The following is a 14312-nucleotide window of genomic DNA, read 5'->3' on the forward strand; positions in this document are numbered from 1 at the left end:
GGGGACCCACAATTATGAGACTGGTACAGTTGAACAGGGGGGACTCTGAAGTGTATGCGGTTTAAATTTGGCATCACTGACCCATTTGTAAGCGGAGAAACACCCCTTCAAAATTATCAATCACAGGCGGCATAAAGCCCCAGGAGGCTGATACCTGGATACCCTATATTCATCATTTCATATCTCAGGCCCCCTTAGTCCCCTAGGCTATATAAACTAAGAGAACTGGGTCTCTGTAACAAAACAATATTTAATTATCTAAGAAATTTGAGGAGATTTATTGGTTATAAAACAACAGCCACCAATGTGGCAGCAAATGATCCACCGCTCTTTCAAGCCTGCGTCCATTTTCTCAACGTAACGAATGCAATTTGGAAAAAACTGAGCAAAGGCGTATCAAAGGAAAGGGTCGTCAAAAGGTGAGATCAATAAACATGAATGACATTTAGGTTTTGACTTTATAGTATTCTTGCTACACTAATTTGTGACTTTTCAATTTACTTCATTTTTAATCCACATTTTTCTTATATGATCTGCAGGTTTAACACATTGACGACAGATTCCTTGCAGCCAGAGGACTGCCGCCGGCTACTGGAGGTTGCAAAACCAGAATTTTTGAATTGCATCCATCGTGCTTCTACTGCTAAAACACTAACTGTCAAACATCAGCTCAACATTCTCTACTACCTGGAGGCTTTGCTCATTCTGAAACATCTGCAAAGACCTGGAGTGGTTGCTAATATGACTGTAAGTACTATTGGATGTTGATGACTTAAACTTTAAAATATAAAAGTGGTCTTTAATGTTGATGTTATATCTTCATATTCCTAGGTTGAGGAATGGCACAAGAGGGTTCCTCACAACTTCACATCGGAGGGAACCTCTGAAAAGCTTGTTGTTGTAGGAGTGAAGCATCACAAAACTGCTACACAAGTGGCCACATTCGCACTCACAGAAGAAGAAGAAAGGGTGTGTTATTAGATCAAAGTTACAGATTGAGTTACTATATGGAGAATTCTTGCTGTACTGATTATTAACAGATCTTTATTTTTCCCTAGTGGTTCGACACTTATTACACCAAAGTTCGACCTTCCATGATAAACGAAGATGCACCCGAGGAAACGTTTTTTATATCGACATCGGGATTGAAAATTTACAATGTTTCTGTCTATCTTCGCCGTTTTCATAATCTGTAAGTGCAGTCTGGTAGATAATAGACGTTCGTACAGTACTAATAGTGCAGTTCATGGCAGCAGTAATGTTCTACCTACACTTTACATTGATGATCTTATTATACACAATGTATAAAGTGGTATTACACATCTACATATGTTTAGTTGCACTATATATAACAATACACAATACAACATACTGTCACCAGCTGCTGATCAGAAACCTGCACATTATCTGCCCCAACACATAACACAGCCCTGTACATAGTGACATTAGCACATACCGAGCAGTCCAGTACAGTCCTTGTAACATACTCGGCACATAATCAGTGGATAATTGGCCTCACTGACTGTCCAGCTTGTAGTTATATATATTAGTTTATTATTTGTATTTACTCTGTGTCAGTGTTGCACTCCCTATGTCACTGCCTGCACACCTTTATTTGTTGTAAACACTAATATATCTTTCTATCTAACACTTCTTAGGCATAAGCTGCCAAATGTGACCAGTCAGATGGCTCGGCAGGCCTGTGAGACTTGGACATTAGCTGAGTACTCCGATATTGAGAAGTGTCTCATCTCCAATTATTTGTCACACAGTATTTTGTCTGCAAACAGTCATTACAGGCAGAATACTTTGCATAATATATGTCATGGCTCAATATTGGTGAGAGATATTGGAAAGCGAAGTGACCCAGAGGAGACCAGACCAAGCAGTTCAAGGTGAGTCCCTTCTGTTTCCTGACATCAGTACATTCTCCATGGCTGCACCTTTTATCTCCTGTGTCTAAATCGCGTTTGTTATAATTCACTATTTCTTCCGTCATTTTCACTATACATCTCCGGTTCTGTTTCCAAACAGGGAAGGTCTTCAAGCCTCTGTAGGGACACCGAGGAAAGACGCCTTCCAGAAGCTGCTGGGAGAGTTCCCTGTAACACTCGAGGGACGTGTGCCAAAGTCACGTGACTGCAGACGCATATCACCGTCACATTGGCATTACTGCAGAAAGCAATGGAGAGACCGGCAGCATAAGATCAGAGTAAAGCATGTGATCAGTAAGTATAACTACAGGACATTATCAGATTTGTAGGTGATTAGCTTCAAACAAATGTACATGGTGTTGCACATGTGTGCTTGTCTAACCCATTACAACACGTAATACAAACTAATGTTTAGTTTTTTTTTATTATTCCACAGGAGCCTTTCCTGCAAGGAGACCATCAGTTACCACCTTGACCCAGTACATTCAGGAAAAGAAATGGAAACATAAGGATACTGAGGTCAATCTCCTGGTAGAGGCCTGGAAGCCAAAGTCGATGAAGCACTGGAAAGACTGTAAGGTCCTTGGAGACGATACCCATTTGCAACATTGGAAAGGACTAAAATGTTCCACAGATGCAGAAAGCAGAGTCAGGAGAGTCACAACACGGAGAGTTTTCTTGAAGGGTGAAGTTATCTGTGACTTACATGGGGACAAAATGAGTGGCAGAGAAGGAAGAATAATGAAAACAACTGAAGAGGGCTCTAAGGCCCTTTTTTTTTTACAAAGACCCTAAAGGCAAATCATGGTGCATCAACACAGCATGTTCATGTCACACAGAGCCTCTGTTACACTTCATGCAGAGAAGTCGCAAGAATTTTAATGTTTTCACATCATACTCTAAGAAATTTGGAGTTCTCCTGGTAGCTGCAAAAGACATTCCTGCTAAGCATGAGCTAAAGTATAGTGTTGAATAATAATAGTGGACATTGGCCAGCTGCCCCATTTGTTCTGATTATTTTGCTCTGTTTGCATATGTTTAACATTTTTATTATCTGTTATTGTTAATAATGTATTTATAAAAAATAAAGAGATTTTCACCCGAACTGACTTATTCTTTGAGCACATAAACTAAAGTAAAGAATCTTGATATCCCGCAGCTTTTCAGATATTGCAGAGAAACATCACGTTTATTAAAGCTGATATAGTTGTTTAACATACCTGAAAAGATCATATCTGTCCCTGATGAATAATATAATAGGTAAAATAATCATGTACGATTGTAAAAAAAAATCTCTCTAAACCATATTTGTGTTTCAGAATATCCTGGGGTGTTGAGACACAAGATGATTGTTGTCAGTTTACACAGGGAGCTGCACCGTTCTATTCTGTGCTATTCTGTCACCCCCCTTCATGGAGAGTTGTTAGGGTGTCCCCGCATAGGCCTGGACCAGGTATGAGTGTCCAGGTGGGTGAGTTTCTAAAGCACCCTGCCAAGCTGTTGGTAAAGGACTTTGTATAATAAAATAGGGATCTGCACCCTTCCATCACTCTGGCTTTTCACAGATATCTGTGCCAGCATGGCACGATCATGTAATAGGTAAATTTTTGATTTTTATACATAAAATCATATCGAAAGAATTTCTTTGGATGTAAAAGAATTCATATCATTGTATGAATTCATATCTTTGTATGAATTCATATATTTGTAAGAATTCATATCTTTGTATGAATTCATATATTTGTAAGAATTCATATCTTTGTATGAATTCATATCTTTGTATGTCCTTTACCGACAGCTTGGCATGGTGTTTTAGATATGTTTTTTATACATAAAATCCTATTGCAACAGGATGTAAAAGAATGTATATCATTGTATGAATTCATATCTTTGTATGAATTCATATATTTGTAAGAATTCATATCTTTGTATGAATTCATATCTTTGTATGTCCTTTACCGACAGCTTGGCATGGTGTTTTAGATATGTTTTTTATACATAAAATCCTATTGCAACAGGATGTAAAAGAATTCATATCATTGTATGAATTCATATATTTGTATGAATTCATATATTTGTAAGAATTCATATCTTTGTATGAATTCATATCTTTGTATGTCCTTTACCGACAGCTTGGCATGGTGTTTTAGATATGTTTTTTTAGACATAAAATCATATCGAACGAATTTCTAAGGATGTAAAAGAATGCATATCATTGTATGAATTCATATCTTTGTATGAATTCATATATTTGTAAGAATTCATATCTTTGTATGAATTCATATCTTTGTATGTCCTTTACCGACAGCTTGGCATGGTGTTTTAGATATGTTTTTTATACATAAAATCCTATTGCAACAGGATGTAAAAGAATGCATATCATTGTATGAATTCATATCTTTGTATGAATTCATATATTTGTAAGAATTCATATCTTTGTATGAATTCATATCTTTGTATGTCCTTTACCGACAGCTTGGCATGGTGTTTTAGATATGTTTTTTATACATAAAATCCTATTGCAACAGGATGTAAAAGAATTTATATCATTGTATGAATTCATATCTTTGTATGAATTCATATATTTGTAAGAATTCATATCTTTGTATGAATTCATATCTTTGTATGTCCTTTACCGACAGCTTGGCATGGTGTTTTAGATATGTTTTTTATACATAAAATCCTATTGCAACAGGATGTAAAAGAATTCATATCATTGTATGAATTCATATCTTTGTATGAATTCATATCTTTGTATGAATTCATATATTTGTAAGAATTCATATCTTTGTATGAATTCATATCTTTGTATGTCCTTTACCGACAGCTTGGCATGGTGTTTTAGATATGTTTTTTATACATAAAATCCTATTGCAACAGGATGTAAAAGAATGCATATCATTGTATGAATTCATATCTTTGTATGAATTCATATCTTTGTATGTCCTTTACCGACAGCTTGGCATGGTGTTTTAGATATGTTGTACTTTTTTCCTCACTCACGGCCAAGCTGTCCCGGCCAAGCTGTCGGTTCCCCCCTCCAGGCCAAGCTGTCGGTTCCCCCCTCCAGGCCAAGCTGTCGGTTCCCCCTCCAGGCCAAGCTGTCGGTCCGCAGCCCAGGCCAAGCTGTCCGGGCCAAGCTGTCGGTTTTCGGCCCAGGCCAAGCTGTCGCGGCCAAGCTGTCGGTTGGGACTTGGGCCAAACTAGGTAAACGTGCCCAGGTACCTCCCAGACCCCGGGGAACCAGCAGGCATGGTCCCCGCAGGCCGGGGGACCCCCGGAGCCTGTGGCCCCCAGGGGCCAAACTCTGGAAAAGCACCCAGGGACCTCCCAGACCCCGGGGAACCAGCAGGCATGGTCCCCGCAGGCCGGGTCCTTACCGACAAAACTGCACATGCTAGAGGCATTTTCTTGCTCTTATGGGTCCAAGAGTATCCCAGACTCTGGCTTTGGCCTTAACCTTTAGCAGATAATCTCAGCTTTCAGGGGACATTGAAAGCTAATCAATAGCCCCTCCAGAATCGGAGAAATCGAGGTTTCAGCCCTCCCACCCCTGCTTCCAGAAAGGTAAGCCTGAAAAGGGTGGATGGGGAAACATCATTCAGTTGGGCATAACTCTGCAGTGCAAGGCCGTAGAGAAGCGAGGAAGGACTCCTTGGAAAGAGGAGGGTGGGGGCTTCAAGTTCTCTATTAGGCACCTGGGCCTTTGGGGCCCTTGGAAGGGCCAGACTCACTTTAAGTTGTTGAAGGTTTTATGAGAGCTATTGCAAGGTGCTAGCGCCCTTGGCTCAATGCAGTGTCCTTCCTGGGGACCCACAATTATGAGACTGGTACAGTTGAACAGGGGGGACTCTGAAGTGTATGCGGTTTAAATTTGGCATCACTGACCCATTTGTAAGCGGAGAAACACCCCTTCAAAATTATCAATCACAGGCGGCATAAAGCCCCAGGAGGCTGATACCTGGATACCCTATATTCATCATTTCATATCTCAGGCCCCCTTAGTCCCCTAGGCTATATAGAGGGGTCATAATTTAAAGGAGAGTCCCAGCTCTTTCAGGGTAGCACTGGAATTGTAATAAACCCAGGAGAGCAAGAGATATCGACATTCATATCGTCCTATTACGTCTTAAGGCCTTACCGACAAAACTGCACATGCTAGAGGCATTTTCTTGCTCTTATGGGTCCAAGAGTATCCCAGACTCTGGCTTTGGCCTTAAACTTTAGCAGACAATCCCATCTTTCAGGGAACATTGAAAGCTAATCAATAGCCCCTCCAGAATCGGAGAAATCGAGGTTTCAGCCCCCCACCCCTGCTTCCAGAAAGGTAGGCCTGAAAAGGGTGGATGGGGGAACATCATTCAGTTGGGCATAACTCTGCAGTGCAAGGCCGTAGAGAAGTGAGGAAGGACTCCTTGGAAAGAGGAGGGTGGGGGCTTCAAGTTCTCTATTAGGCACCTGGGCCTTTGGGGCCCTTGGAAGGGCCAGACTCACTTTAATTTGTTGAAGGTTTTATGACAGCTATTGCAAGGTGCTAGCGCCCTTGGCTCAATGCAATGCCCTTCCTGGGGACCCACAATTATGAGACTGGTACAGTTGAACAGGGGGGACTCTGAAGTGTATGCGGTTGAAATTCGGCATCACTGACCCATTTGTAAGCGGAGAAACACCCCTTGAATATTATCAATCACAGGCGGCATAAAGCCCCAGGAGGCTTATACCTGGATACCCTATATTCATCATCTCATATCTCAGGCCCCCTTAGTCCTCCAGGCTTTATAGAGGGGTCATAATTTAAAGGAGAGTCCCAGCTCTTTCAGGGTACCACTGGAATTGTAATAGAATCAGGAGAGCAAGAGATATCGACATTCATATCGTCCTATTACGTCTTAAGGCCTTACCGACACAACTGCACATGCTAGAGGCATTTTCTTGCTGTTATGGATCCAAGAGTATCCCAGACTCTGGCTTTGGCCTTAAACTTTAGCAGACAATCTCAGCTTTCAGGGGACATTGAAAGCTAATCAATAGCCCCTCCAGAATCGGAGAAATCGAGGTTTCAGCCCCCCCACCCCTGCTTCCAGAAAGGTAGGCCTGAAAAGGGTGGATGGGGAAACATCATTCAGTTGGGCATAACTCTGCAGTGCAAGGCCGTAGAGAAGCGAGGAAGGACTCCTTGGAAAGAGGAGGGTGGGGGCTTCAAGTTGTCTATTAGGCACCTGGGCCTTTGGGGCCCTTGGAAGGGCCAGACTCACTTTAAGTTGTTGAAGGTTTTATGAGAGCTATTGCAAGGTGCTAGCGCCCTTGGCTCAATGCACTGTCCTTCCTGGGGACCCACAATTATGAGACTGGTACAGTTGAACAGGGGGGACTCTGAAGTGTATGCGGTTTAAATTTGGCATCACTGACCCATTTGTAAGCGGAGAAACACCCCTTCAAAATTATCAATCACAGGCGGCATAAAGCCCCAGGAGGCTTATACCTGGAAACCCTATATTCATCATCTCATATGTCAGGCCCCCTTAGTCCCCTAGGCTATATAGAGGGGTCATAATTTAAAGGAGAGTCTCAGCTTTTCAGGGTACCACTGGAATTGTAATAGACCCAGAAGAGCAAGAGATATCGACATTCATATCGTCCTATTACGTCCTAAGGCCTTACCGACAAAACTGCACATGCTAGAGGCATTTTCTTGCTCTTGTGGGTCCAAGAGTATCCCAGACTCTGGCTTTGGCCTTAACCTTTAGCAGATAATCTCAGCTTTCAGGGGACATTGAAAGCTAATCAATAGCCCCTCCAGAATCGGAGAAACCGAGGTTTCAGCCCCCCACCCCTGCTTCCAGAAAGGTAGGCCTGAAAAGGGTGGATGGGGGAACATCATTCAGTTGGGCATAACTCTGCAGTGCAAGGCCGTAGAGAAGCGAGGAAGGACTCCTTGGAAAGAGGAGGGTGGGGGCTTCAAGTTCTCTATTAGGCACCTGGGCCTTTTGGGGCCCTTGGAAGGGCCAGACTCACTTTAAGTTGTTGAAGGTTTTATGAGAGCTATTGCAAGGTGCTAGCGCCCTTGGCTCAATGCAGTGTCCTTCCTGGGGACCCACAAATATGAGACTGGTACAGTTGAACAGGGGGGACTCTGAAGTGTATGCGGTTTAAATTTGGCATCACTGACCCATTTGTAAGCGGAGAAACACCCCTTCAAAATTATCAATCACAGGCGGCATAAAGCCCCAGGAGGCTGATACCTGGATACCCTATATTCATCATTTCATATCTCAGGCCCCCTTAGTCCCCTAGGCTATATAGAGGGGTCATAATTTAAAGGAGAGTCCCAGCTCTTTCAGGGTAGCACTGGAATTGTAATAAACCCAGGAGAGCAAGAGATATCGACATTCATATCGTCCTATTACGTCTTAAGGCCTTACCGACAAAACTGCACATGCTAGAGGCATTTTCTTGCTCTTATGGGTCCAAGAGTATCCCAGACTCTGGCTTTGGCCTTAAACTTTAGCAGACAATCCCATCTTTCAGGGAACATTGAAAGCTAATCAATAGCCCCTCCAGAATCGGAGAAATCGAGGTTTCAGCCCCCCACCCCTGCTTCCAGAAAGGTAGGCCTGAAAAGGGTGGATGGGGGAACATCATTCAGTTGGGCATAACTCTGCAGTGCAAGGCCGTAGAGAAGTGAGGAAGGACTCCTTGGAAAGAGGAGGGTGGGGGCTTCAAGTTCTCTATTAGGCACCTGGGCCTTTGGGGCCCTTGGAAGGGCCAGACTCACTTTAATTTGTTGAAGGTTTTATGACAGCTATTGCAAGGTGCTAGCGCCCTTGGCTCAATGCAATGCCCTTCCTGGGGACCCACAATTATGAGACTGGTACAGTTGAACAGGGGGGACTCTGAAGTGTATGCGGTTGAAATTCGGCATCACTGACCCATTTGTAAGCGGAGAAACACCCCTTGAATATTATCAATCACAGGCGGCATAAAGCCCCAGGAGGCTTATACCTGGATACCCTATATTCATCATCTCATATCTCAGGCCCCCTTAGTCCTCCAGGCTTTATAGAGGGGTCATAATTTAAAGGAGAGTCTCAGCTCTTTCAGGGTACCACTGGAATTGTAATAGACCCAGGAGAGCAAGAGATATCGACATTCATATTGTCCTATTACGTCCTAAGGCCTTACCGACAAAACTGCACATGCTAGAGGCATTTTCTTGCTCTTATGGGTCCAAGAGTATCCCAGACTCTGGCTTTGGCCTTAACCTTTAGCAGATAATCTCAGCTTTCAGGGGACATTGAAAGCTAATCAATAGCCCCTCCAGAATCGGAGAAATCGAGGTTTCAGCCCTCCCACCCCTGCTTCCAGAAAGGTAAGCCTGAAAAGGGTGGATGGGGAAACATCATTCAGTTGGGCATAACTCTGCAGTGCAAGGCCGTAGAGAAGCGAGGAAGGACTCCTTGGAAAGAGGAGGGTGGGGGCTTCAAGTTCTCTATTAGGCACCTGGGCCTTTGGGGCCCTTGGAAGGGCCAGACTCACTTTAAGTTGTTGAAGGTTTTATGAGAGCTATTGCAAGGTGCTAGCGCCCTTGGCTCAATGCAGTGTCCTTCCTGGGGACCCACAATTATGAGACTGGTACAGTTGAACAGGGGGGACTCTGAAGTGTATGCGGTTTAAATTTGGCATCACTGACCCATTTGTAAGCGGAGAAACACCCCTTCAAAATTATCAATCACAGGCGGCATAAAGCCCCAGGAGGCTGATACCTGGATACCCTATATTCATCATTTCATATCTCAGGCCCCCTTAGTCCCCTAGGCTATATAGAGGGGTCATAATTTAAAGGAGAGTCCCAGCTCTTTCAGGGTACCACTGGAATTGTAATAGACCCAGGAGAGCAAGAGATATCGACATTCATATCGTCCTATTACGTCTTAAGGCCTTACCGACAAAACTGCACATGCTAGAGGCATTTTCTTGCTCTTATGGGTCCAAGAGTATCCCAGACTCTGGCTTTGGCCTTAAACTTTAGCAGACAATCTCATCTTTCAGGGAACATTGAAAGCTAATCAATAGCCCCTCCAGAATCGGAGAAATCGAGGTTTCAGCCCCCCACCCCTGCTTCCAGAAAGGTAGGCCTGAAAAGGGTGGATGGGGGAACATCATTCAGTTGGGCATAACTTTGCAGTGCAAGGCCGTAGAGAAGTGAGGAAGGACTCCTTGGAAAGAGGAGGGTGGGGGCTTCAAGTTCTCTATTAGGCACCTGGGCCTTTGGGGCCCTTGGAAGGGCCAGACTCACTTTAATTTGTTGAAGGTTTTATGACAGCTATTGCAAGGTGCTAGCGTCCTTGGCTCAATGCAATGCCCTTCCTGGGGACCCACAATTATGAGACTGGTACAGTTGAACAGGGGGGACTCTGAAGTGTATGCGGTTTAAATTCGGCATCACTGACCCATTTGTAAGCGGAGAAACACCCCTTGAATATTATCAATCACAGGCGGCATAAAGCCCCAGGAGGCTTATACCTGGATACCCTATATTCATCATCTCATATCTCAGGCCCCCTTAGTCCTCCAGGCTTTATAGAGGGGTCATAATTTAAAGGAGAGTCCCAGCTCTTTCAGGGTACCACTGGAATTGTAATAGAATCAGGAGAGCAAGAGATATCGACATTCATATCGTCCTATTACGTCTTAAGGCCTTACCGACACAACTGCACATGCTAGAGGCATTTTCTTGCTGTTATGGGTCCAAGAGTATCCCAGACTCTGGCTTTGGCCTTAAACTTTAGCAGACAATCTCAGCTTTCAGGGGACATTGAAAGCTAATCAATAGCCCCTCCAGAATCGGAGAAATCGAGGTTTCAGCCCCCCCACCCCTGCTTCCAGAAAGGTAGGCCTGAAAAGGGTGGATGGGGAAACATCATTCAGTTGGGCATAACTCTGCAGTGCAAGGCCGTAGAGAAGCGAGGAAGGACTCCTTGGAAAGAGGAGGGTGGGGGCTTCAAGTTGTCTATTAGGCACCTGGGCCTTTGGGGCCCTTGGAAGGGCCAGACTCACTTTAAGTTGTTGAAGGTTTTATGAGAGCTATTGCAAGGTGCTAGCGCCCTTGGCTCAATGCACTGTCCTTCCTGGGGACCCACAATTATGAGACTGGTACAGTTGAACAGGGTGGACTCTGAAGTGTATGCGGTTTAAATTTGGCATCACTGACCCATTTGTAAGCGGAGAAACACCCCTTCAAAATTATCAATCACAGGCGGCATAAAGCCCCAGGAGGCTTATACCTGGAAACCCTATATTCATCATCTCATATGTCAGGCCCCCTTAGTCCCCTAGGCTATATAGAGGGGTCATAATTTAAAGGAGAGTCTCAGCTTTTCAGGGTACCACTGGAATTGTAATAGACCCAGAAGAGCAAGAGATATCGACATTCATATCGTCCTATTACGTCCTAAGGCCTTACCGACAAAACTGCACATGCTAGAGGCATTTTCTTGCTCTTGTGGGTCCAAGAGTATCCCAGACTCTGGCTTTGGCCTTAACCTTTAGCAGATAATCTCAGCTTTCAGGGGACATTGAAAGCTAATCAATAGCCCCTCCAGAATCGGAGAAACCGAGGTTTCAGCCCCCCACCCCTGCTTCCAGAAAGGTAGGCCTGAAAAGGGTGGATGGGGGAACATCATTCAGTTGGGCATAACTCTGCAGTGCAAGGCCGTAGAGAAGCGAGGAAGGACTCCTTGGAAAGAGGAGGGTGGGGGCTTCAAGTTCTCTATTAGGCACCTGGGCCTTTTGGGGCCCTTGGAAGGGCCAGACTCACTTTAAGTTGTTGAAGGTTTTATGAGAGCTATTGCAAGGTGCTAGCGCCCTTGGCTCAATGCAGTGTCCTTCCTGGGGACCCACAATTATGAGACTGGTACAGTTGAACAGGGGGGACTCTGAAGTGTATGCGGTTTAAATTTGGCATCACTGACCCATTTGTAAGCGGAGAAACACCCCTTCAAAATTATCAATCACAGGCGGCATAAAGCCCCAGGAGGCTGATACCTGGATACCCTATATTCATCATTTCATATCTCAGGCCCCCTTAGTCCCCTAGGCTATATAGAGGGGTCATAATTTAAAGGAGAGTCCCAGCTCTTTCAGGGTAGCACTGGAATTGTAATAAACCCAGGAGAGCAAGAGATATCGACATTCATATCGTCCTATTACGTTTTAAGGCCTTACCGACAAAACTGCACATGCTAGAGGCATTTTCTTGCTCTTATGGGTCCAAGAGTATCCCAGACTCTGGCTTTGGCCTTAAACTTTAGCAGACAATCCCATCTTTCAGGGAACATTGAAAGCTAATCAATAGCCCCTCCAGAATCGGAGAAAACGAGGTTTCAGCCCCCCACCCCTGCTTCCAGAAAGGTAGGCCTGAAAAGGGTGGATGGGGGAACATCATTCAGTTGGGCATAACTCTACAGTGCAAGGCCGTAGAGAAGCGAGGAAGGACTCCTTGGAAAGAGGAGGGTGGGGGCTTCAAGTTCTCTATTAGGCACCTGGGCCTTTGGGGCCCTTGGAAGGGCCAGACTCACTTTAAGTTGTTGAAGGTTTTATGAGAGCTATTGCAAGGTGCTAGCGCCCTTGGCTCAATGCAATGCCCTTCCTGGGGACCCACAATTATGAGACTGGTACAGTTGAACAGGGGGGACTCTGAAGTGTATGCGGTTTAAATTCGGCATCACTGACCCATTTGTAAGCGGAGAAACACCCCTTGAATATTATCAATCACAGGCGGCATAAAGCCCCAGGAGGCTTATACCTGGATACCCTATATTCATCATCTCATATCTCAGGCCCCCTTAGTCCTCCAGGCTTTATAGAGGGGTCATAATTTAAAGGAGAGTCTCAGCTCTTTCAGGGTACCACTGGAATTGTAATAAACCCAGGAGAGCAAGAGATATCGACATTCATATCGTCCTATTACGTCTTAAGGCCTTACCGACAAAACTGCACATGCTAGAGGCATTTTCTTGCTGTTATGGGTCCAAGAGTATCCCAGACTCTGGCTTTGGCCTTAAACTTTAGCAGACAATCTCAGCTTTCAGGGGACATTGAAAGCTAATCAATAGCCCCTCCAGAATCGGAGAAATCGAGGTTTCAGCCACCCACCCCTGCTTCCAGAAAGGTAGGCCTGAAAAGGGTGGATGGGGGAACATCATTCAGTTGGGCATAACTTTGCAGTGCAAGGCCGTAGAGAAGTGAGGAAGGATTCCTTGGAAAGAGGAGGGTGGGGGCTTCAAGTTCTCTATTAGGCACCTGGCCCTTTGGGGCCCTTGGAAGGGCCAGACTCACTTTAGGTTGTTGAAGGTTTTATGAGAGCTATTGCAAGGTACTAGCGCCCTTGGCTCAATGCAGTGCCCTTCCTGGGGACCCACAATTATGAGACTGGTACAGTTGAACAGGGGGGACTCTGAAGTGTATGCGGTTAAAATTTGGCATCACTGACCCATTTGTAAGCGGAAAAACACCCCTTCAAAATTATCAATCACAGGCGGCATAAAGCCCCAGGAGGCTTATACCTGGATACCCTATATTCATCATCTCATATGTCAGGCCCCCTTAGTCCCCTAGGCTATATAGAGGGGTCATAATTTAAAGGAGAGTCTCAGCTTTTCAGGGTACCACTGGAATTGTAATAGACCCAGGAGAGCAAGAGATATCGACATTCATATTGTCCTATTACGTCCTAAGGCCTTACCGACAAAACTGCACATGCTAGAGGCATTTTCTTGCTCTTATGGGTCCAAGAGTATCCCAGACTCTGGCTTTGGCCTTAACCTTTAGCAGATAATCTCAGCTTTCAGGTGACATTGAAAGCTAATCAATAGCCCCTCTAGAATCGGAGAAATCGAGGTTTCAGCCCTCCCACCCCTGCTTCCAGAAAGGTAGGCCTGAAAAGGGTGGATGGGGAAACATCATTCAGTTGGGCATAACTCTACAGTGCAAGGCCGTAGAGAAGCGAGGAAGGACTCCTTGGAAAGAGGAGGGTGGGGGCTTCAAGTTCTCTATTAGGCACCTGGGCCTTTGGGGCCCTTGGAAGGGCCAGACTCACTTTAAGTTGTTGAAGGTTTTATGAGAGCTATTGCAAGGTGCTAGCGCCCTTGGCTCAATGCAGTGTCCTTCCTGGGGACCCACAATTATGAGACTGGTACAGTTGAACAGGGGGGACTCTGAAGTGTATGCGGTTTAAATTTGGCATCACTGACCCATTTGTAAGCGGAGAAACACCCCTTCAAAATTATCAATCACAGGCGGCATAAAGCCCCAGGAGGCTGATACCTGGATACCCTATATTCATCATTTCATATCTCAGGCCCCCTTAGTCCCCTAGGC

General features: G+C 44.8%; 1 protein-coding gene across 1 annotated transcript; it reads left to right on the top strand.

The window, feature by feature from the left end:
* Positions 1–208: 208 nt before the first annotated feature.
* LOC142112139 (uncharacterized) lies at positions 209–2960 on the top strand. The gene is made up of 7 exons (XM_075193969.1): positions 209–419; positions 540–747; positions 832–969; positions 1059–1192; positions 1659–1895; positions 2035–2228; positions 2371–2960. The coding sequence occupies exons 2-7, from the start codon at positions 742–744 to the stop codon at positions 2727–2729; spliced, it is 1068 nt and encodes a 355-aa protein (XP_075050070.1). The 5' UTR covers positions 209–419; positions 540–741; the 3' UTR covers positions 2730–2960.
* The last annotated feature ends 11352 nt before the right edge of the window (positions 2961–14312 follow it).

This window comes from Mixophyes fleayi, unplaced genomic scaffold (genome assembly GCF_038048845.1).
Source record: "Mixophyes fleayi isolate aMixFle1 unplaced genomic scaffold, aMixFle1.hap1 Scaffold_100, whole genome shotgun sequence".
In the NCBI taxonomy this organism is placed as follows: Eukaryota; Metazoa; Chordata; class Amphibia; order Anura; family Limnodynastidae; genus Mixophyes; species Mixophyes fleayi.